The sequence below is a fragment of the Tympanuchus pallidicinctus genome, unplaced genomic scaffold, assembly GCF_026119805.1.
Source record: "Tympanuchus pallidicinctus isolate F22 unplaced genomic scaffold, pur_lepc_1.0 scaffold17, whole genome shotgun sequence".
In the NCBI taxonomy this organism is placed as follows: Eukaryota; Metazoa; Chordata; class Aves; order Galliformes; family Phasianidae; genus Tympanuchus; species Tympanuchus pallidicinctus.
Window position 1 is genome coordinate 10,707,494 of NW_026294690.1, and position 22,602 is coordinate 10,730,095.

General features: G+C 42.3%; 1 protein-coding gene across 16 annotated transcripts in view; it reads left to right on the forward strand.

The window, feature by feature from the left end:
* Nucleotides 1-22,602, forward strand: part of SLC6A6 (solute carrier family 6 member 6) — a 108,093-nt gene that overhangs the window by 75,305 nt on the left and 10,186 nt on the right. For all 16 annotated transcript variants that reach the window (XR_008205754.1, XM_052679185.1, XM_052679184.1 and 13 more), the window contains 8 exons: nucleotides 2,413-2,652; nucleotides 3,300-3,434; nucleotides 5,634-5,868; nucleotides 11,191-11,323; nucleotides 14,291-14,425; nucleotides 16,315-16,418; nucleotides 16,532-16,656; nucleotides 20,850-20,962. Coding sequence is in view for 15 of the 16 variants with exons in the window: in XM_052679185.1 (XP_052535145.1) it covers nucleotides 2,413-2,652; nucleotides 3,300-3,434; nucleotides 5,634-5,868; nucleotides 11,191-11,323; nucleotides 14,291-14,425; nucleotides 16,315-16,418; nucleotides 16,532-16,656; nucleotides 20,850-20,962 (1,220 nt within the window). In the remaining variant the exon portion in view is untranslated. The remainder of the gene's footprint in view (nucleotides 1-2,412; nucleotides 2,653-3,299; nucleotides 3,435-5,633; nucleotides 5,869-11,190; nucleotides 11,324-14,290; nucleotides 14,426-16,314; nucleotides 16,419-16,531; nucleotides 16,657-20,849; nucleotides 20,963-22,602) is intronic.

A 22,602-nucleotide genomic window follows, 5' to 3' on the forward strand; every position in this document is an offset into this window, starting at 1 on the left:
CCAGTACCAGTCCCTGTGGGAAGCAGTTAAGCTCCAGTTTCAAACCTTAATCCTGCAGGGATCTATAAATGTGTGTGTCTCTTTGCCCCGTTAAGCAGGTTTATGGCTATCCCAGCAGCTCACCAACAAATTCTGACAAACTAAAGAGTGCCCTAAGCACTAGGTGTGAGCTGTGCGCTTTTGCACACTTTCTTCCTCTGCTGATGGGTGTTTCAGTAACCCCTGTGAAGAACAGCTTCTGTGAGAGCTCTTACAGCCTCCTTTCCTCAGCCCTGAATAGTGTGTCGCCTGATGGTTATGACATTCTCCTGCCAGATGAAAGATATGGATTTGAGCAGCACAGGCAGCAAAAGGAAGTGAAATTAGATTTTCTCCATGCTAGCTTGATGTTCCTTTGGGGGCAGCATCAATCAGCTTGTCAGTGCCTCCTTGAAGAGAAGTGTGCACACCTCCTTTTTGATTTCTCCCACAAGTGATGACTGTAGGGGATGCTCCCAAGTGAAGCCTGTCTGGGGCTGGCAGTAAGGTGCCAGTGTCCCAGGGAGGTGTAGGCTGGTGGATCCCTCTTGGCTGAACATTTCCCAATACTAGGAGCATGAGTTAGCTGTGAAATAATTCCCCAAAGCAGCTAGGTGCCTGAAGGCTCATGCAGAGCTGGCTTTACAGTTTGCATTTAGTCACTGCACTGCTTTGCCCTGTGCCTTCTCTCTAGCAGGAGTCAGTAGGAGTTGCTGGAGAGGACCTGGTGTCCAGCCCCATACCCATAGTGGGTGATGGAGATCCACCACTCTGTTGGTAACTTTCTCCTCCTGTGAGCTCTCTCTGCTGTTAACTAAGAGGCATTGCAGTTGCCTGTAACTGCAGTCAGCAGTGGTCTATTTTAAAAACAATAGAAAGTCATAATGATTAGCACTGGGGAGATTAAAGTTCCTTTTTAGATCATGGCCTGATAGGCAACTGCTGTCGCAATAAGTGCTTTGCGAAGCCCACAGATACATCAGTGGGTGAACTGGAGCTGCTGTGATGCTGAAATGTTAGCCTTCTGAATCTTTCCGTGGTGCATGGAAAGATTTACGGGTACAGCGATGCATATCTATCTCAGAATCATGTTCGGATTAAAAACTTCCTGCAGAGCTAATGTCAGCACAGGTTTCAGGTCACTGCTACAAGCTAAATCAGGTTAGAGATCAAAACCAGCAGGCAGGTAGGAGGCTTGCAGCTATCAACTGGGATAATCTGAGGCATGATTTTTTATGACTGCACCTGTAATGACATGTACAAGCAGGGAATGGTTGTGGTCTGGTATAAACTTGCTGGCTTGCCTGGATCCAGTGAAAATTTCACGTGCTTTTCAGCATCAAAATACTATGCAAAAATAGCTGGTCGAATCCAGCTGAAGTCACTTGGGTTATAATGAAGAATGAATTGGCCTTGTATGCCTGAGTTCAGGTTTAACATACAAACTACAAGCTATTCCTACATTACTTTCATTAGGCAATCTGTGTAAAGAGACACTTGTTAGATATAATAATTCTAGCTGTTATTATTTACTCAGCCTCTGACTTTTGTCTTTTACAAATTAAATATGTAAATTGTAAAGTAGGCAACTTGAATATGGTTTGAGTTTTGCATCAGGTGACTCATGCCACTGGATTTTTAATTAACTAAGAAGCCATCATTTTTGGCAAATCGTTCAGTTGCTGCATAGGTGTGATAATTGAATCTAGAGGTTTATTTTTGTCCATTTATTGATGCCGAGGGAAAACAGCATAGTTATGAAAATGGAATCAGCTGCAAAGGTTTGTTCAGTTCCTGTAGGCTGATTGGGACAAATGACTTTCCATTCCAGTTTTTATGAATATAGAGTTTTCTGAAAGCTTTACAGCACTACAGGGAAAGGAAATTGCAGGCAATAAATGATGCAGGATGGTTTTGTTATTGGGAAATAGAGGTTTTATCTGAAAATGTGAGAGGTACTGTTCTGCTCTATTTCACTTTTTTGAGCAGGAATCAGATGCAGTGATTTGTACCTTATTACGGACATGGAAGCAGCTTGAGAACATTTGCCTGTATTGCAGACAGAATCTGGTGCAGTCAAAGCTCAGTGCGGCCATTTGCTGTGCAGCTTTGCTGCATTGTTGTCTGTGGCCAGCAGGTAGGCAGTGGTGTCAAGCGTTCGCTGTCCCCTGCATTGCAAGGACAGCAAGGAGGTGGCCACAGAGTCCCACGATGGTTTGTTTATTTGTCTTGGTCAGTGCAGGCAGCAGGTGTATGTATCTCCATACCTCAGTCTGATAAATAACACTGTTTTTTTGTGGAACCGAGTTTGAGTAAACAGCTCTTGCAGCATTAGACAGCCCTACCTGTCAAGACCTTTTAATGAACCCAGTGTATTTGTTTTTTTCTATGTAGAAAGCAGAAACATGGCAACAAAGGAAAAGCTTCAGTGCTTGAAAGATTTCCACAAGGACATCCTCAAACCTTCCCCCGGCAAGAGCCCGGGGACGCGGCCTGAGGATGAGGCAGAAGGAAAGCCGCCCCAGAGGGAGAAGTGGGCGAGCAAGATTGACTTTCTGCTGTCCGTGGCTGGGGGATTTATTGGCTTAGGCAATGTCTGGCGGTTCCCGTATCTCTGCTACAAAAACGGCGGAGGTGAGTATTCATTTCCTGCTCGTGAATCAGTCTCTCTGCCTCACTCTTGCTCTTTTCAGTGCCTTCTTCCCATTTTTAAAGGGAGTCATTCAGCATCTGTTTTCTGCCTTTTTCACCAGTCTTTGGGAGAGACTGTTTTATTACTTACTAGATTTTGTTAAAACTTACGGAAAACCAACAACAATTTGAGTTTCATATGCTGAATGCTTTGTACTCTTTTGTTCTGCTACTATTGAGTCTGATATGCTGTTATCATAGACTCGTATTCTGTTATACAGTACAAACAGAGTTACACAAACTAAGGAGTGACTCAGTGTTAATAATCAGACTAAACATCAAACAATGGTTTCTGTTGGATTTCAGAGTGAGAGCATTCTGAGTCACGTGAAATTGTTGTGTGCCTAACCCCATTGTTATTGCAGATTTTCTTCTTCAGAAGGTAAGACAGTGCCCTTCCATTTGCATGCACCCATTGCACTTGCAGTATATGAATATGAGCAAAAATACCTCTGAATTAAAATTGTTGAATACTGACATTAAAGTATCAAATATGTTTCTTTGTTTATATATGTCTGTTAATAATTTTTAAACTATTCTGTGTAGTCACTCATTTATCTCCATTTTATGCTATTATATTTTCTCCACAGGTGCATTTCTTATTCCTTATTTCATTTTCCTGTTTGGGGGAGGTCTTCCCGTTTTTTTCCTGGAGGTGGTGCTAGGACAGTATACCTCTGAAGGTGGAATTACATGCTGGGAAAAGATCTGCCCTATTTTCACTGGTTAGTACCTCTGATTGTCCCTTACTGCTTGAAGACACCTCTGCAAATCAGAAAGAGCAATGCAGTTCCCCTTGTGTCCATTCATTCAGCTGTTTGCTCTAGTAATTGACGATACAGTGTTGGTTCCTGGAAAGGCAGAAGTCGGAGAGTCTGAAGGACAAAGCGTTGTATTGATTTTGATGCAGTCATCTTGTTAACTGGCAGAACTGCCAGTAAGCGAGAAACAGATTGCATATTTTGCCTCAAAAAGGCAACGGCACGTTTTATTCACTGGTACAGACAACGTGTTGTTTTGGAAAGCGAGCGCCTTTTACATGCCCTTTTGCAAAAACAGCTTCAAAATATTATTCTGGTCTGGAAGTCAAAACGCTTTGGCCGTGTGAGAGCTTATCACTGGCGTCATTCGTCTCTTACTGATAACACCGAAACCTGCATGGCATTTTGTGCAGGATTCAGAGACAGGACTCTTAAGACTCATAACAGAGGTTGTCCTGGCAAACAGTCGTCTCCTGTTATTCAAGGGCTTTTGCTGGCAAATGAAGAATCATTCAGCACTCGCAGGAATTATATGAACGCTACTCTGAAAGTTAAGTAGAATGAAAAACAAAGGGCAGGTTAGCAGAATTACTGAGGGTGCTGCCTTATGTATAGATTCCCCTCTGCAGTCTAACAACACAGGTAGAATTATGAGGAATAATTGCATTGAATAGTGGGTAACTGTTCCCAATTACATTCAGAAAGAACAGGTATTTCTCACTGACATGTCTCTAGCTCTGCCACTGCTGCTGTTACAGACATCCCCCAGCCCTTACATCACTCCATGCATCAGGGAGGACTTTCTGTAGGGCTTACTCTCCCACCTAATACTCAGAACGCTACTGAGCTCGATGTACAGTGCTGCTTTAGCTCCATTATTTTCTTCTTTTTCTTCCTCCTCCTCCTCCTCCCACTTCCATGAAACCTTTTCTCCATAGGAGGAAGAATGAATGTTCCTAGCTTAAATAGCAATATCCCAGGCACCCATAACAAGAAACTGTTGCTCTAGAAATATGGCTAGCTGTATATCCTGAATGAAGTGCAGCTATGTGGAATAAATAGCACTTGCTCTGATTGCTTTCACCTAGCATAAAGATGATCTTTGCTAATAGTGACTGCTGTTAGAATAAGGTTTGAAACTACAAACATGAGGTGGATACCCAGGTGTTCTGATAGCCACTAGGATGTTGTTCAAGGGACCTTCATTGGCCTTTCATCCTCTTTTGGGAGTCTGCTCTAAGTTTTTGTAAATGAACTCTTTTTTTCCCTGTCATTCCTAAGTGCCAAACCTCACTCCTGTTGTTCAATATGATAATACTGCAGTATAGTCTGTATACTGAAAAATTTTCAGAAGATGAGGCTTCTTAGAGTCCTTTCATTTTGTATTTACAAAAATAGTGATTGCTACTGACTTGACATGTAGTATGGATCTGCCAGCAGGGCTTAACTGCCAAGGTAAGAGAGATAGCAGCTTCAGGAGAACAGTTGTGGTATTTAATTAAATCCACCGGAACAGCATTCCACCACCTCCCTGAGTTGTATGGCACTCGGCCTTATCTGCCTATGACCCTGCTTTTGAAAACAAACAGGGAACATTTTTTTATCGTCAAATATTGATAGCAAAGTTAAACATTGATCTAATTAAGCATAACAGCTACAAATATCGTGCTTCTTTTGCACAAGTGAAATTGGGGCAGAAACAGCAGCTTTCAGTTTGATAACTCTGGAATTTTCCTTTCTAACTCATTCAAGAGTTGCCTTTTTTTTGCATTTATACGGAGCTGAGCCAGTTGATAAGAGTGAATGGTGCCTGAATGCATGTCCAAGATGTGAGATTGTGTAGCTTTCAAATAAATGAAGTGTGATGCTTTAACTTTCTTGTAATAAGGCCCCTGTAAAATTGGGTAGATTCCCTGCATCTCTTCCCCTTCAATCTCAGCAAGCCATAGCTTGAAGTTCAGCCCTGAGTGCCAGTAGAAGTCAAAGACAGTGGCCAGTGCTTATGTGTGAGTTCACTTTCCAGCAGCAATGTGGGAGAGAGGGATAAGAGTCCACAATGCAGCAGGAACTGCAGTAGCAAGAGGTCTTTGGCCTCACAAGGCACCCTAGCAAGGACCACATATCACATCTGTGCCTATTTCCTTTCTCTTCCCCTCTCACCAGGAATTGGTTATGCTTCCATAGTGATTGTGTCCCTTCTGAACGTGTACTACATTGTGATCCTGGCCTGGGGACTCTACTACCTGTTCCAGTCGTTCCAGAGCGTCCTGCCGTGGGCACACTGCCACCAGAAGTGGAACACACCGACCTGTGTGGAAGACACTCTCAGGAAGAACAAAACCCTCTGGATATCACTGAATGCCACTAACTTCACCTCTCCTGTCACAGAGTTCTGGGAGTAAGTACTCCATCTTCATGGCACCTTTGGGATGCTGTGGGGGATGCCAAGGATCATGCCTGAGATTTTGCAGAAGTTTAATGGGGAGTGCTAGATAGGAGAAGAGAATGGCTCTAGATATGGCTCATTTGGCAGACCAGTAAGTCTGGGAGTGGTGGAGGAAGTTGTTAGATGCATAACCACACTCCGCCTAGAGAGTATGGGGAGCCCTAACAGGCCAGTGCAATTTCTAGTTTGGAGGAAATTCTGTTTGTTTCTTCTCTGGGCTTTTCCAAATTCAGCAAGAGAATAGAAACAAGTCACTTCAGATGTCCTGGCGGCAGGGATTTAAAACAGAAGCAGTGACAAATCACCACCTCTGTGGTTGCCTCTTCCCTTGCTGTTGTCACCTGCAGTGCACTTCATGAAACTACAATGTATATCGCTTTGACAAACATGCGAGGCGTGACCTCATCAGTAAAACTGACAGAGGTGTTGTCCCATATTGTAGGTTTCTCTGGTCATCTTTGTTCCATCATTTACTTCTGCAATCCTTGAGGAGTTCTGTTCTACTTGATGCCTGGATTTTGTCAGGCTTAAGCTTCTTATTTCCATTTCTCTGTTATTTTTCAAGTTCAAAATTATATTGCATAACTTATTTCTGAGCAGGGACGACCTCAAATCTCTGAGTGTTTATACAGTTGTCAAAACATAGCAGCAGAGGAAGACACCTGTAGGGAAACTTCAATCCAAAGGATCTATATATAGCTTAGGAAGAAAATCATCCTTTTTTCTTGGCTTGATGCGATAATCGATTAGCAGTAGAATAAGTTTCTGATCCAGCTTATCTTTCAGCATGTTTAAATTCTGTTTGGTTCCCTGATGAACTTGTACCTACTTCTCTATTTTTAAAAGGAAGCTTCGGCCAATACCCCCAGCGGGAATTATGTTCATGCCAAATGTATCTGGCATGCATTAGGTTTACAAAAAATGCTATTACGAGCTGTGCTAAACTTTGTAATGCAGGAGCCAAAGTACAAAGTGCAGAGCAGGTCTTGATGAGCAGTTTGTCAAAATACACTGGAGATCAACGTGAGGGATGGGGTGCAGGCTGAGAGAACAGCTGTTTTCCCCATGCCACAAGCACTGCCTTTACTTGCTGAGTGACTGATACTTTCCCAGGTGTTTTCCTCCCTTGTGAGTGGAAGAGAAAGTAAGGAAAGATTTGCTAAATGGCAACTTTGGGTATTTTGGGAAACTTGAAGGCAAGTTATGGGAGAAGAGGAAGCAATTCTTACTCCTTTGTACTCTCCCACTCTGGTACTCAGGGTCTTGAATCCAAGTAAACAGCTGTTTTTGTGGGATGTTCAAAGGTCTCAAGGCTTTGGTAATAAGCACGTATTGCCATGACATACAGTTGCTCTCACAGGATTTTAGGAACAGTGTGTTCATCTTAATTTTGTGCACTAAGTTTGCTCACTGATCCTCTTGTACCATTCAGTAGCTTAGAAGCTTCCTGACGGGGCTGCAGAGTTGTCCTGCTGTCCCCAGGAGCTTTTGTTCCTGTAATGCATAAACTTAGCAACTAGCTTGTTTCCATGAGGCCCCAGCTGGTTTGTCTTCTTTAGGAGACTGAGAAGGTAACTGATCCCATGAAGAAGAGGGAATAGGGCTTGGAGTGGGAAAGTGAGTGGTAAAAGAAAAAGCATGATAAAAGATTGAAGAAGCCAACAAGATGGAACAGTAGTAGGAGGTAGTGCAAGTTAACATGGGAAATGAACTCAAAGGCAGGAGAGCAGCAAGATGCAAAGAACATGTGGAGAGCTGGTGGGATCCCTTCAATGAGATCCAAAACTTTGGACACCAGACACCATGGGTAACCCTACAGTAGGTACAAGGTGGCAGGGCACGCTGCTTGTGGGCTGGGGGAATTATGTCCCCATGGATGTGGAGCTTTTAGTTAAGTTCCCTCTATAATAAATCAAGTTTTTGCCCTCAAAACTCTGCAAGCTGAGCCAAATCCTCCTGTAGGCACTGCCTACTGCATGTAGTCAGACTGGGGGTGCCCAAAGCTGGAGAGGAAATTCTCAGTTCTCACAGTGCTTTCCTTTCCACCTTCCCCAGACAAATAGGTTTGTGCCCCCACATTCCTTTAGCACAGCAGAGCAAAGGTTGTTCAGCAACCAGTGCTTGTGCAGGCAGCTTCCCAAGTACTTTGCAGTCACTTTAACTTTTGTTCTCAAATAGCGGTTTTAAACATCATGAACTAAACTCCTCCCTGGAGTTGTGCCAGGGAGGGATTTGGCTCCATACTACTAATAATACAGACATACCGTCCGTAGCTCAGAGTTTCATCATGAGCAAACTGTCTTTAACAGATCGAGCTGCCTTCGGGACTCATTGCTCTTACAGGAGTATTAAAAATAGCTGTTCTCTCTGCATAAACAACTGTTGGTGTCTTCAAGGAAGGACAGAGAGAGATCACTCAGCGCTGCTGTCATTAAAGCAACGTAGATTTTACAAGGCCATACTACTATACTTTATGGTTCTGAAATTAAAAATAATCTCAAGAACTTTATGAGTACTTTGCCATCATAGACAATGCCAGCTGCCAGCCAGCCAGCTACCCGCATTGAAAGGACAGGTCAATAAATAGCGTTTAACCGAAGATATCCATCTGCTTTGTGGCACAATTAATTCCAATTTAATTTAGGGGTTTGAGTATTTGGTTTCTGAAACCCAATGCTGTTTTTATTGCGGGAGATTTATGTAGTGTCCTCATCACTCCTGCTTTGTAAGGCTAACTCTGCAGAGATATAATTGACCACACTGATGCATTAACCTCTTCATGTTGAACAACACGTGTCCTTCTCAGCCTGGCTGGACATATAGTACAGCCTGACATTTCAGTTCATTTGAATTAATGTTCTGTACAAATCACATGCTTGCTTGAGCAGCAATAAAAGGGGGTTAAGCAAATCTGGCTTTGTATCAGGGACTTACCTCTTGGTATCACATGCTTCAGGTCTTACTTCTGAAGATTTTATTTTAAAGCCCCAAACCTTAAAGGCTTACACACACATTAATGCATAAAGGATAATTGTTATGGGATAATTATGGTTGAACAAAACCTCTGATTGTCTGGTGCTGGCCAAGTGTTGATAAATATTGGGTAATCAGACTTTTTTCGTCCAAATCCCAAGAAAGACCATCACATGCTAATGGCATGTAATCTTGAGGGGAGCAACACAAAAACGAGGTAAATCGAGGGCAGCTGTCTCTGCCTTTGGGGGTAAATGGAGAATTTTAACAGTTGTTTCATGTTCTCCCTTGTAAGAGCTTTCTGGTACGTACTGCTTCAGCGTTAGCTATTCATGTCTGTCAGGGTGCTTCGCCTTTCCTGGTATGTAAGTTCTGGCTGCATTCACTTAATTAATGAGCTGGAATATCCTTCAAAGATTGCATAACTCTCCTTGTTTTGTTTTTGTTTATGTTCTAAAGCCAGTTGCTGCTCCTGTTACATTTCCATGCTGTACATCACTAGACGATTCAAGAGTATGAACAAAGTTCAGGGATTCATGGTTGCAAAGAACTCCGCCCCAGCCTGTTGCCCCAGTGATATAATATTAAAGACAGTTAATGACAGCATCATGACTATAAATTATAATTAGCAACAAATTCATGCATACATAGTATGAAATGAGTTGAGTGAGTGAGGTGAGTGAGCTTGGCTCAGTCTCTGCAGTAGTGGGTTGTGTAACAAAACTGAAGAGGTATGGGCATAGCGTGGATCCTGCTGCCTCCTGAAGTTGAATTTTCAGGACATTACAAATCCAGATCGAGTGCTTTTTCTGCAAAAAATGTTGGTTTAGGTTTCATGAAACAGTTTTAACTCTGAGACCCCACTGGTAATTCTGAGTGGATTCTTTAAGGTATTGAGCTTTTGTGAGACCAGAGAATTCAAGATAGAGAAAGGCAGCACATCACTTTGTGTGCTTGCTGCCAGGCCACAGAGAAATAACATAGCTGGCTCTCAGTGACCCGTGGGGTACCTTCCAGGAGAGCTGGGCAGGGCTGCTGGGGCATATTCTGGGTGAAACAGCCATTCACTTCTAGTTCCCCTAATAAAAAGCAATGAAATCTTAGCTGAATGCATTCATAGATATCCTTATCCCGAAATGTGTTTGCAGTTAATTCCTCATTGCTTCCTGAGAGCTAGCTCTATAGGCTGCCTTTTACATTTCATATGAACTGCCTGTAAATTGGAAAATTGGCATCTATTTCTTAAAAAGCCATGAGAGGTTGCAGCAGAAATTTGTCTTATAAATGTGATTTCTTCTTTTGTGTATTCACAGTGAGTTTTCCTTGATTTCTTTACTCTCAGGTGAACCAGGACTGCAAACTCTATGCCAGTCATTCATTACTAAGGGATTTTTCATAACTATTGAATAGCTGTGCTGATTAGGGCAGACTTACCCTGTCTGGTGCCATTAGTCCTTTCCCATAGCAAAATGCACACACGTTCAGGGAGAATAAAGTGTTTGATGTGAGAACACATTCACACAGGTAATCCAAGTGAATTTGGCGAACAGAGTCACAAAAACAGATGGATGAAGGTTTGAGTCCTATTAAGCTGGTCAGTTCAGGTTTTTTTCCAAAAACTTAATTGCAAATTTTCCATCAGTGACTTCATTCATTATTTTTTCCTTTCTAGTTGAAACATACAAACAAAAAATGTTTAATTAATTCAAGGAAAAAACTGGCCCTGGCCCTAATCCTTAAGACCCATCTTAAAACAGGAATCTTTTTATTTATTAACCTGAGTAACAGAATACAGTTCAGCAAATAGTTTGTGCTGGTTCAGGGTATGGAAGTGGTCACTGAGTGCAGGCAAGACAGTGCTTGTGTGCAGGGCCATGGGGGGTAATGGAGAGAAGGAAATGGGTGTAGAATAGTAAGAAATGTCTGTGATGGAGCTAGGAGGTAGGCAGTGCTGGGGTGACTTTATCTTAACACCTTCAAGACAGCAAATGCAAAAGCCACACTGATTTCAAAATAGTTTCTTACCTCACACTGAGGTAATTGTGGGCTGCTGAAAGAGCTTAAAGTGAAATGCTGTGCAACATATTAAGCAAAAGAGTGCCACAAAGCTAGGGGAGATCTAGGCATGCAGAGCTTAGTTTCGTTCGCTTAAGCTATTCTGAATTAGCAGGCAGAAGGCTGAGAGCTACCCACGCATGTGCTGCCCCAAGCGCCATCCTGTACTTGCAGACATCACAGCAAGACTCAGTATCACTCTGCTCATGCATCTTTCTTTTGTTCTGATTCCTTTCATACACTCAGGCGCAATGTACTGAGCTTGTCCTCAGGGATTGAAGATATTGGTATTATCAAGTGGGATCTGGCACTGTGTCTCCTCCTCGTCTGGGTGATATGCTTCTTCTGCATTTGGAAAGGAGTCAAATCCACTGGGAAAGTAAGTGCTCGTTCACCCTTTCTATAATCACTGTAGTTAGTAGATGGCAAGGATACGAAGTAATGTTCTTCTTAATTATGCTCATAATTTCTTTGCAAATAGTTGTATTTTTGCACTGAATACAGCAGGGATTTGGATTCAGCTGCCACTGGAAAGCCGGTGCCCAAAATGCCTGAGTCAAGTAGCCGTTCCTGGATTGGCATCAAGAAGCAGACAATGGCATGTTTTACTTCTCTGAGGACAAGCATCCTACTGATGCACGTAATGAGCTTGGAGAGTCTTAGGCTTACGATGCACAGAGCTCTGCACTCCCTGCCCGTGCTCTCGCACCAGCCAAGTTCATTCTCAGTGTAATGGAGTGGATGTTAACATAGCTGTGGTAGGGATGTTTTAAGCCAGTGGAAAATGCTGGATGTGTAGCATTTTTGAAATGCTGCTTGCTTACTTAAGAGCTCTGTGTAGACAGAGAAGACTAAACTTAGGTGCTTGTTTACAGGCACTGTCCTTAACAGAGATCCTGGATATTCTTTTGATTTAGGCTTACTATGCGCACTTTGGAGTCATGTTTTTCTTTAAAGGATAACAGTTACATCACCCCTGCACCTCATCCTACTCCAGTGCAAGAAACAAATTATAGCATTCTTAGCCAATCACTAAACAATTTGAAGCATGATGTTATCCCCTTGCATACAGTAGTGCTTTTAATCCTGGTTCCCTGAGAAAACGCTGTTGAAGCCATGTCTCCCTCCTAACTTTCAAACCTGTTGGTTGAGTCAGTTTTTTGGGTAAATTAACAGAGATAGGGACGTCTCAGGATGTGAAGCTCCACACGTTTCTAGTCAGCTGGGTGGAAGGGAGCGATTGCTTATGTCCTAGCTGAGAAGAAGCTAGAGCATGAACTCACCTTTTGTTAGACCTTAGGGGAGTTGAGAGCGGAGAGCAAATGAGAGCTCCTCAACTGCAGAAAACACATGATTTTGCAGTTTTATCTCCTTTTGTGTTGCAGAATCAACAGGGAGACAAAATTCTCTACGAAGCTGGTCCTTATTAGTTCCACTGTTGACTAAATTGCTTGTTTTATTGTCGTTTCTGTGTTGCTTTCTGTGATTTTATCACGGAGCCTCATTAAAATCATGCTGGTGCCTTGTTCTGGATTCCTGCCAGTTCTGTCCACACCTCTAAAGTACATGTTGACAAAAATGTTTGCTTCTCTGTTCCTGCTGATTGATGTGACCAAGTGAGATGATGGTGTAAATTTAACAGTAAAGGAGAGCACAATAAACCTCCCATAGCAGTAGAGTGGAAGCACACGTTGCTCGGTACTTTTTGTGAGCCTGGTTTCTTCTTGGTAAAGGTTAAGGTGGCTCTGAGGGATTTTCCACGTTCCCTATGGCACATTGTTTCACATCCCTGTGAATTTAACAGGTTGAAAACAGGTCTGTTAAAATGAGCTACTGGCAGGTTTTACTTCGAGTAAACCCAGCAAAATTTTCATCTTACAAGACAAAGTTGGCAGTAGGAATTCACTGCCTCCTTTCCACAGTGCCTGAGCTCATGGGGGTGTGGAGCCAAAGCCCAGCAAAGCCATTGGAAAGTCTCTGGTTGACTCCATTAACTTTGGGGTCAAACAAAAGTAAACCGTAAACTCTAATGGAGCACTTGAATTATTTGAGAAGTCTAGTTTACTTTAGCAGATCACTGTTTATAGCACTTCCCTGGGTTCCAGTGTGTTAATGGCTCTTTGGAGAGTAGGGGGAAATAATTTAAATCCCGTAGTAGCATGTTGGACAAATAAACACTAAATTATGGGGAAAAATAATAGTTGTGTTTGATCTCTAAAATTCCTTCAGTGTTAGAAGAGAATCCTTACCTGGAGGGCAAAGGCCACTTTGTAAGTGCTGTGTGTTCAGCTCTTGTGAACACATATGGGGATGTTTTTCTGGTAAGAAAACTTTAATTTATAATAGGCCTGGATCACATTAAAAATTAGAAAGCAAAGAAAACCACCTATAATCCATCAGCTTTGGTGGAAGTGGGTGGGAATGTGTAAGGCATATTATTTGTCAGGGGCAAATACACAGAGATTTCGAAAGAGGGATTTTAAAAAGGCCTGTGTGAAAAGGTTTCCTTTTGTTTTACAAAACCAGTCTGTCACCATTGAATTACTATGGCCATGGAGGCTTTGAGTTCTCCTGGTTACTCTCAGAGGACACACTTAAAAAGAAAAATGGTGCATCCCAGGAGCTTTGCTGGAGCTAAACAAATTGTGGAAAACAAAAATATGTTTTAAATCAAGTCAGCAAACTGCAATTACCTGGGGGGATCATCTGACTATGAAAAAAGACCTTTCATGGACTGTAGTGGCTCTTCACTGTAACACAGCAGTTATATGAAAAATGAGAGAAAACACTGGTGAGCAAAGAAAACAAGATGTTAGAGGTCAAAAAGTGTGGGTCTAAAGATAGAACTGTCCAAACGCATGCTAAATTAACCCTCGTGCTGGGGATTAAAGCAAAGGGCTCTTTCATCAAATGAGCAGAAAGTTAAGAAGCAGGCTGTTATTTAAAAAGAGTAGGAATGGAAGTTAAAGATAATGAAGACATTCTCAAAACTGGGTGAATGGAACCTTAGTTTACAATAATGGTGTTGCTGAGTAAGCAGCAAGGGCAAAAAAAAGTTATGGGACTGGAAATTACCACTGTTGAGGCTGATGGCAATCTGAATGTCTTAATGCCTTCAAGTTGAAGGGAAGGGAGATGCAGGAGCATGGACCAATTTATCTTCATCCAAATGAAGTGCTCCTTGGAATTGCCTGTAGGAGTGGTGTGAGGTTGCACGGCAAACAGGGCTGGCAGCAGAGTCACACAGCTGAAGAAAACCAGAAACGGTCCCTGCATTGAATTCCTGTTGATGGAGGTGTAGCATCAAGCGCCACAGACTGACCGTGTGATTTCTTTGTATTCCCAGGTAGTGTACATCACTGCCACGTTCCCATTCATCATGCTCCTTGTTCTGCTCATCCGTGGTGTGACCCTGCCTGGAGCTGCAGAAGGCATCAAGTTTTATCTTTACCCTGATATCTCACGGTTAGCTGACCCACAGGTATGGAACCAGGAGTGGGGAGCGGGATGATTTCCTGCACAGAGAGGGATGGTGGAGGGTGATGGTGGTGATGTAATGGCAATAGATTTTTTTCCACAGTCTTTTGAGGTCCAAATATAACATGAACATTAATGCTGGGTTGTATTTTCCAGAGATCTGCTTGAGAAGGTCACTTGTTATATGTGTTAATGCATCTTTCCATATGTATGTATGAGTGTGTGTGCATGTGTGTTTTTCTTTTTGTGTCAAAGGACTCTGAGGCTGTAAATTCTGTCCTGTTATTCAATCTCAGCTTTCTTGTTGGTAAGGTAAGGGAGATGCATTTTTTTAATGAGCGTAGTCTAGTTTCAAAGGAGAGAAACGTGAGCTTCACAGATGGAGCAACAAACAGCAACTGTGAGTACCAGTGTCACCTCAGTACCTACTGCTCTGAAGGAGGAGATTGGGAAAGTAATACGATAAGGTGGAGAAAAATGCTTTCTGAGGGGCAGAGAAGATAGTTTGCCTTGGTGAGTGGCAGCTAGACTTACTCCATTTTTGTAGGCTATGAGGATAAGGAGTCTCAGAAAGGGCAAGTATGGAGACATTTCAGCACACCACCCTATAGGAATCATGTGAGAAATGCAAAAAAAAAACACCCAAAAGTACAAGCAAAGCAATATGCTTGTTCCTAACCAAAAATAGGAAACTAGGAATCCTTGAAAATAATGAAGTGATTGTCACAGTGAGATAGAATAATGTCTTTCCTTGCTATTTCTTCCTACTGAGTATTTGGTTAAAATAAAACTTCACTGGTAGGTAAATAACTGAAGTAGAAAAAGTGCAATTGAAAGGAACACTGTGGAAATTTGTTTCATTCTTTAGTCATGCCCTCTATGTAAGATACCTTGTTTATAGGAGACATTATATTTTATGAATGCATCATCTTTTATGGGACTCCATCATTTTTATAATCTACTATTAGCCCTAAACCCAGACTATTAGCTGATAATGTAAAAGAGATTTGTGTGAGCTGGCAGGTCCCCTCCCTCAGTCTAGCACAAGCATCATCTCCAAGGACATATCACCTATCAAGAGGGTTCTGGAAAGCAGTGGTGGGAGGGAGAAAATAATGGTTGCAGTCTTGATTCTCACTTATTCTGTTTCTGTGGTGGTTTCTACTGATGCTAGCAGGCTTGCATTTGCAGAAAGAAGTGAACAGATGTAATTCAGTGGATGCATTTTGATGTCTATGTCTTTACTAAGCTAGTTCGTATTGTAATGTTATTTAATTCTGTACATGTTTTTAAAGTATAATCAGAAGAAAGAATCATGAGACCGAGGTCAGATACGCATCTTACACAGTGCATTGTATTTTGCTTGTTCTTCCCCCACCCCTGTGGCTTTTTATCTTGCATTTAAACAGTTACAAAAACAGCTAGAAAATTAAGAAAATAAACAAAGTAAAAGAAAGTGTTTCTCAAGCTTTTCACATCCTCAGTTTAGTCACTGTCAGCTGATTCTAATTGAAATGACTTAAAACAGAAATGAGCAGTTTTATAAATACTTCTGCATTTCCTATTGCTCTGAAGCAGTTATTGTTGCACCAACAGGAAGGATCAGCTGAATGACTAAGAGGCCAGAAATATTAAGCCTCTCTGGGGAAGGAATATTGGAACTGTTGAAGAGTTGATGTTCTTGTGGGTTGTGATGCTAACAATTCTCTTTTCCCTTCAAAAGCCAAGTTTGCAAATGTGATGTTTTCTTCCCCACCCTCCCTGATCCCATAGCTATCACCCTCATTGGAATCAATTATTTTGTTGATACTGTATAGTTTGAACTGTGTGTTTGTGCTGTGGGTTGCAATGAAGCAGTGCTGTTACTAACAGTCTTTCTGTCTTTCCCTTTAGGTCTGGATAGATGCAGGGACACAAATCTTCTTCTCATATGCAATCTGCTTAGGAGCAATGACTTCCCTGGGGAGCTACAACAAGTACAAATACAACTGCTATAGGCAAGTTTCCATCTAAGGGGGTTTAGTGTTTTAGCTAAATGATGTAAATAAAGTAGGGACAATGGGTTAATTTTTTTTTAATTAACTTGCTCCATGACATATGTGTGACTTAGGGACTGTTTGCTGCTGGGATGCCTGAACAGTGGTACCAGTTTTGTGTCTGGCTTCGCAATTTTTTCCGTCCTGGGCTTCATGGCACAAGAGCAAGGGGTGAACATTGCTGATGTGGCAGAGTCAGGTACGATGGTATTGGTGGCAGTGGTGGTGGGCACTGCCGCCTAGCGTGTGAGCAAAGTTCTGCAGACTCAATCAGCTAACATCTAAGCAATAAAAACAGAACAAGATTTCCCATAATCTCCAGAACAATAAGCACACTGTTGATTTGGGCTTTCATCGAGGGCAGTGATGGTTAGTGGGGTTGTATTAATTACTCTCTTGATTAACAGAGCAGTGAATATATTTCCTAGAATGTTCTAATCCGTTTGAGTTGAGATGAGAGGTATGATAGCCATGCCATTATCTAGGGCCCAGAATGTTCATTGACTCAAAAATGTATTCCATCTTTCTCTTCAGACTACCTTTATTTTCATTCAAATGCAAATAGCCAGTACTGATGCATTTTTCATAGCTTACTTTTGCTTGCTCACAGCAGTGGGAGTATTATCTTGGCCTTCAGAGGGGACATACATGCATATATTCCTGAGTCTCACTGAAAGGCAGAGAAATGGGAGAGCCTCCTTCTCCTGCGTTCTGTGGAACATGTCATCCACAGGAACTCTAGCTGTCACAGTCCTGCACTTGTCCTCTGTAGCTCCAGGATGAGGTTGATGTAACTGTGAGAAGTTCTTTCTGAAACTGGATGTACACTTTTATTCTTCCATTATTTCAGAAGTGTTCTCCCCATGAATGTTCAGCCACGCACGTGCAGCTGAAGGAGGCTAAATCCTCCCAGCTTGTGACATTTGTGACAGATGATGTTTTTTCCCCATGCATGTCTTGTCTGGGAGGGCAGGCGTAGCATTGTACTTGCACACAGCACAGGCAGGTTAGATGGTCACAACTCAAATATAATGAACAGCTGTGATGCAGTCTTAAAGCTAATCGGATTCAAACAACAGTAATATCATTTGAGTGCACCCTTGACATTTCTTTCTCATTCTTTTTTTTTCTTTCAATTTTAATTCTCCTGCATAGTATTTGAAAGCTTTTCTCTGGAAGCATGCTCTTACGAAGAAAATTCAATGTATCTCCTAATTGTATGACTCCAGGAGTTAAGTCTTTAAGAAAAAATATCTCAGTTGACAGAAGCTAATGAAAAACTAATGACATTGGTGGCACCACTGGATTCTTGGGTGGTTGCAATTGGCGAAGCTCTTGCGAGTGCAATTAGTTAACACTTCTGGCCACCATGCTTATTTTGATCCCGACTTGATTGCTTTGTTTGAAAACAGGAAGCAAGGGAATAATCCTATTGAATGAATCATAAACAGCACATTTTATTATTTCTTTTTTTAAGATCTAGATGGATCAGTTCCAAGAGCATTTTGAAGTGGTTGCTTTTTTTTTTTCTTGGTCAATACTTATGCTAATTTTGATTAATTAAATCTCTGATAAACAGGCAGCAATGTTCCTGTTGCTTGGCATTTTTAAGAATCAAACAATTTTGTAGCAGCATTGCATTATTAACTAATTTTTTTTTAATGTTAAACTTAGTGTCTACCTAGTATTTTTCAAAGAAGATTGGTATGATAATCCCATCTTCATAGCTGAAACGACGAGGGCACTGATTGGCTTCTAAACCTTGCTTTTGGTCCCTTGATTATTTTTGTATTTATTCCTTAAGGTTTTCTAGTTCATTTCAGTTCAGCCCTAGTTGCTGGTGGCCGGGCATTGCAACCACCTCAGCAGTTCAGTGAGTTGTTCATCATCTCTGGCTGAACTTTGGCTAAATAGTAAGCCACGTTTTATATGATAGTAAGCATTACCAAGATTATCCAAACCACTTCCCATGGCCTTCTTTGCTGCCTTCCTCAGCAGAGGTCTGGTGTGGAGCTGCTGCAGACCAGTTAGTCCTGCTGGGACGAGCGTCCCAGGCCTTGGAGGAAGCCCCATCCCGGAGCTGGGGCTGACTTCTCAGAGCACAGACATTCAGCAGGTGGTTCAGCCTCTTTTTTGGGTGTTTTCTTTTTTGATTTCTCATGACACAAGGTCAGAACCACTCCCTTGGGTCAGAAAAAAAGGTGATCAGAGGCACTGCTGTTTGGCTCTAGCCCTGGGGAGAGGATACTGTCCACAGTGGCAGTGCCTGCTGCTTGCCCTCATCTCTGCCCAGAGTGTTAAGTCCCCTGTGACCTGTGCATGACACTGTTTATCTCCTTGTTTGCCCTCCTGCCATCCAGGGAACATCAATAAATTTGCTAGCAGAACAATCTCATGGCCACTTTTTTTTTTTTTTTTTTTTAACCTGTGCCAAATTCAGCCTTGTAGCAGTGTTCCCAGCACACCTTGTCATCAGCAAGGAGTGGCTCCTGCTGGCTTCCACTGGCTTTAGTAGGCTTACACCAGAGTTAAATTAAACCCCCTTTGGCTTCCCAGTGAAATCAGACCTTTAATAAATAACGTCTGATTTTAAAGGGAGAAAGCAAAGCATTGTAGACACAAAAAATATCATAGTGAGTCCAGTTTAAATTATACTGCATTTCTGTTTGACTGAAAGAAATACTTCACCACACATGCAATAACATAAAAGCTGCAAGAGGGATTAGGGCACTTGTTACTTGTCTGTAGTGCAGTACAGGGACGCTGTAATGGCCAAAGCATACAGAATTGCAGCAGGTTTTGAGGAGAGCAGTTTTACATCTGTCTCATAATTGCACAGATAACTGCAAATGCCATCTAGTAGCTGTTCTGCCTGAGGGAGGATCTCCTGTAGCCACTGAGTTGGGGGAAAAATAAAACTTTTCCTCCCCCCCCCAATTTGATACATTCACCATTTTTTTGGTATCTTCTGTCATATAAAATCTTAGCAGTGTTTCATTTTAAATAAAATTAGTTGCTTGATTGTTGGCTAATTTGTATTTATTTCTGTTCAGATATTTTCTGTGACTTAAAGTTTTCTTTAGTTTGAAAAAAAAAATCATCTTTTTTTACCTCTTTCTCTTGCTTTTTCCATCTCTCTTGTTGGAAAGGAAAAGTGGGAGGTAGGAAGAGCAGCCTTAGAGATTTTTCTGCACAGGTCAGAGATCAGAGTTCTGTCCCCACACTGCAGCGGTTAAAAAAACAAATCATTTTTACCTTTGAAAATTACTTAAATCTACTTCAAAATTGGGAAGTGTTAAATCTTCAAGGCTTCTTAAAGCTGAGCTAGGTATTTCTGGGTATTAATCTGTATTTAAATCTGCCCTCAAATTCAGTTTTTATGGCCAATTTGAGAGCTTGCTGTAAACGCCTGCTTCCCCTTGTTCCTGTCTCCCACTTGGAGAGGGCTCCTTCTCTCTCAGTAGAAGCTCTCCCAAGCCATAGCTGAAAGCACACAGCTCCAGGCTGATCCTTTGCAGATCAGCACGAGAGCACTGCCTGTATGCTCGGTGTGTGGGTGTGAGTGGTCCATGGTGCAGCAAGAGCCAGGCTAGGAAAAAGCATTCAACAACAAGCCTTTGGTTTCCAGGGCAGAGAAACCAGGCTCTAGTCCCAACCCCCTGGTGACCCCAGACTGCATCAACCCATCCTATAGCTGTGGGTCATGTTGCTCATACTCAGTGTCACTATGGCAGGTCTGCCTAAGCTGGCCAGGTGACAGGACTCCTAACTGCAGAAGGCATTTGTTTCAGGGACCTCAGCTGATAGAACTAGGACTAGCCTGGTCAGTGCAGCAGTAAAGGTTTGCAGAAGCAAAGGAGCAGCCTGAGAGTGCAAACCCTGCTCTAGAAAAGCTGGTTTTGGAAGTTGTGTCTGGAGTGGGGCAGTGGTTGCCTTACTGAAGGCCCCTGGGAATTTTTCTAGCAGAATCCCTTCCCTGCATAAAAAAGAGTTTCATCATCATCACCTTCATCACGACCACGTGGGCTAGCTGTGAGGGTTCTGCCATTCCCCTGGGTCACCCCTTCTCCCCCCAGCCCCAAAACTGACCTGTGTCCCTGTGGGCAGGTGTAGGAACACCTCCATTACTGACATGTCTGAAACGGATGTTAAAGCTGGTGATCAGTTAGCAATGCCTCGGGGGTTGGCCTATGGTTTCTGCTTTAGTCATGCGTGCTTCGTTTTCAGATAAAAGAGCCAAACTGTTTCACTTCTGGTATTTCCAGCCGCGTTTGGATTTATCTGAACGGAACCAGGCATTCCTGCATTTGAGTGTGCTACCTTTACCACAGAGCTGGTACTTACTGTTTTTCTTCCCTTCCCCTCCCCCTTTCCTATTTTCTCTTTCTCTAGGTCCAGGCCTGGCCTTCATTGCCTACCCAAAAGCTGTGTCCATGATGCCACTGCCCACCTTTTGGGCAATCCTTTTTTTTATTATGCTTCTGTTGCTTGGACTGGATAGCCAGGTCAGTACCATGGGTAAGGGGTGCATGGCTTCTCATCTCAGTGCTGACTGGGCAAAGCCAGTTATACTGGAATGAATTATAGAGGAGAATTTCTCTAATGCTGCCTATGAGGAATTCATCTGTGTTGCTTTTTGGTGCAGGGACTATGTGTGATAGATCTGTGGCTGTTGACTGGTAGTCAACATGATGTTGCTTAGCAAGTCTTTGTCATTAGGAGCTGGCTGAGTGCAAGAGGGACTTACCCTTGCCTAAATATGAGTGCAGTCTGTCCCCAAAATACCAGCATTTTCGCTATGTTCAGTTTTTTTTCCTACCTACCTTTTTTTTTTTCCTACCTTGGAGAAGAACTTCCTGAGTTTAGAAATTTAGAATCATTTGAGTTGGGTGGGACCCTTAAAGACCATCTGGTCCAACCTCACTAGAGTGAACAGGGACACCTACAGCTCCATCAGATGCTCCAAGCCCATCCAGCCTGACCTTGGCTGTCTCCATGTACAGGGCACTACTATCTCTCTGGGCAGTCTGTGCCAGTGCCTCACTGCTCTTATCACAAGAAATTTCTTCCTTATATCCAAGAAGACTGCAATCTGTTCACAGAGTATTTCGTGCCCTTGCGATCACCTGCCGTTAGTATACACCATTGAAATGCTTTGTAAGAAATAATAGCTTCATGGAGTACTGACTTCAAAGGTTACTAAGAGTCAGAAAACCTCCTCTAACTGCAGTGTCATCACAAGGCACAAAAAGCACAGTATCACTGTATCCATAGTGGCTTCACAAACAGAGGGCAAAACCACTCTCTTTTTCAGGTCTTCTGCTCAGAGGTGCCAAGCAGCTTGGGATCCTTCTGACTTTCACATCATGCACATCAGCGTGCATTCAGTGTCTCTGAATGGTGCAGAAAGCTTCCAGTGCACTCATTGCATTGCACGCACTGTTATTAGTTAGTGACCATGAAAAAATCAAAAAGCTTAGTCCATGAAGTTATGTTACTTTTCTCACTGGTTGCTTATAGGAATGTTGAAGTAAATTTCACAAGGGAGCCTGTAAATCATTTCTAGATGGTTCACTCCAAGGAAATATATGTGGCAAAGGATTATACAGTAACTGCACATTCAAAATTGCTTAAGTTTTCAGGGCAACAGACAGCTTTCTGCACTCAAATGGAAAAGAACTGAGATTACAAAAACTTAATTGTTGAGGGTGAAATGTTTATTTGTCCTCTCTTGTATGAAGATAAATATTTAAATAGATTTTTAGCTAGTTGTTCTCTCTTACATTTTTGATACTCTGGCCCAAATTGCTATTTGTTTTAATCTTTGAACTCTAGTGAGCAACTTTTAATCACTGCAAAGTGAATTTACAAGTTCCCAGTGCTGTGTGCAAGCCTGTGCTTATGCAAATTGGAAGCTGTCTGGTAATTTTAAAAAGCTCTTCAGTGCGTAGAATGATTAAAACTAATTGGAGCACTTAATTTCTCTCCTCCACCCCTCTGGTTTGTTAGGTTTTTTTGGAGCGCAGTCAAGCAGGTTTCTGGAATGCCAGAGCAGCTAAGATCAAATCAGACCAAAGGGTTGTGTTTAGGAGCAAAACCAGTTTTCATAAGTCACAACGAGACAGGAGGCTGCAAAATCTAGCAG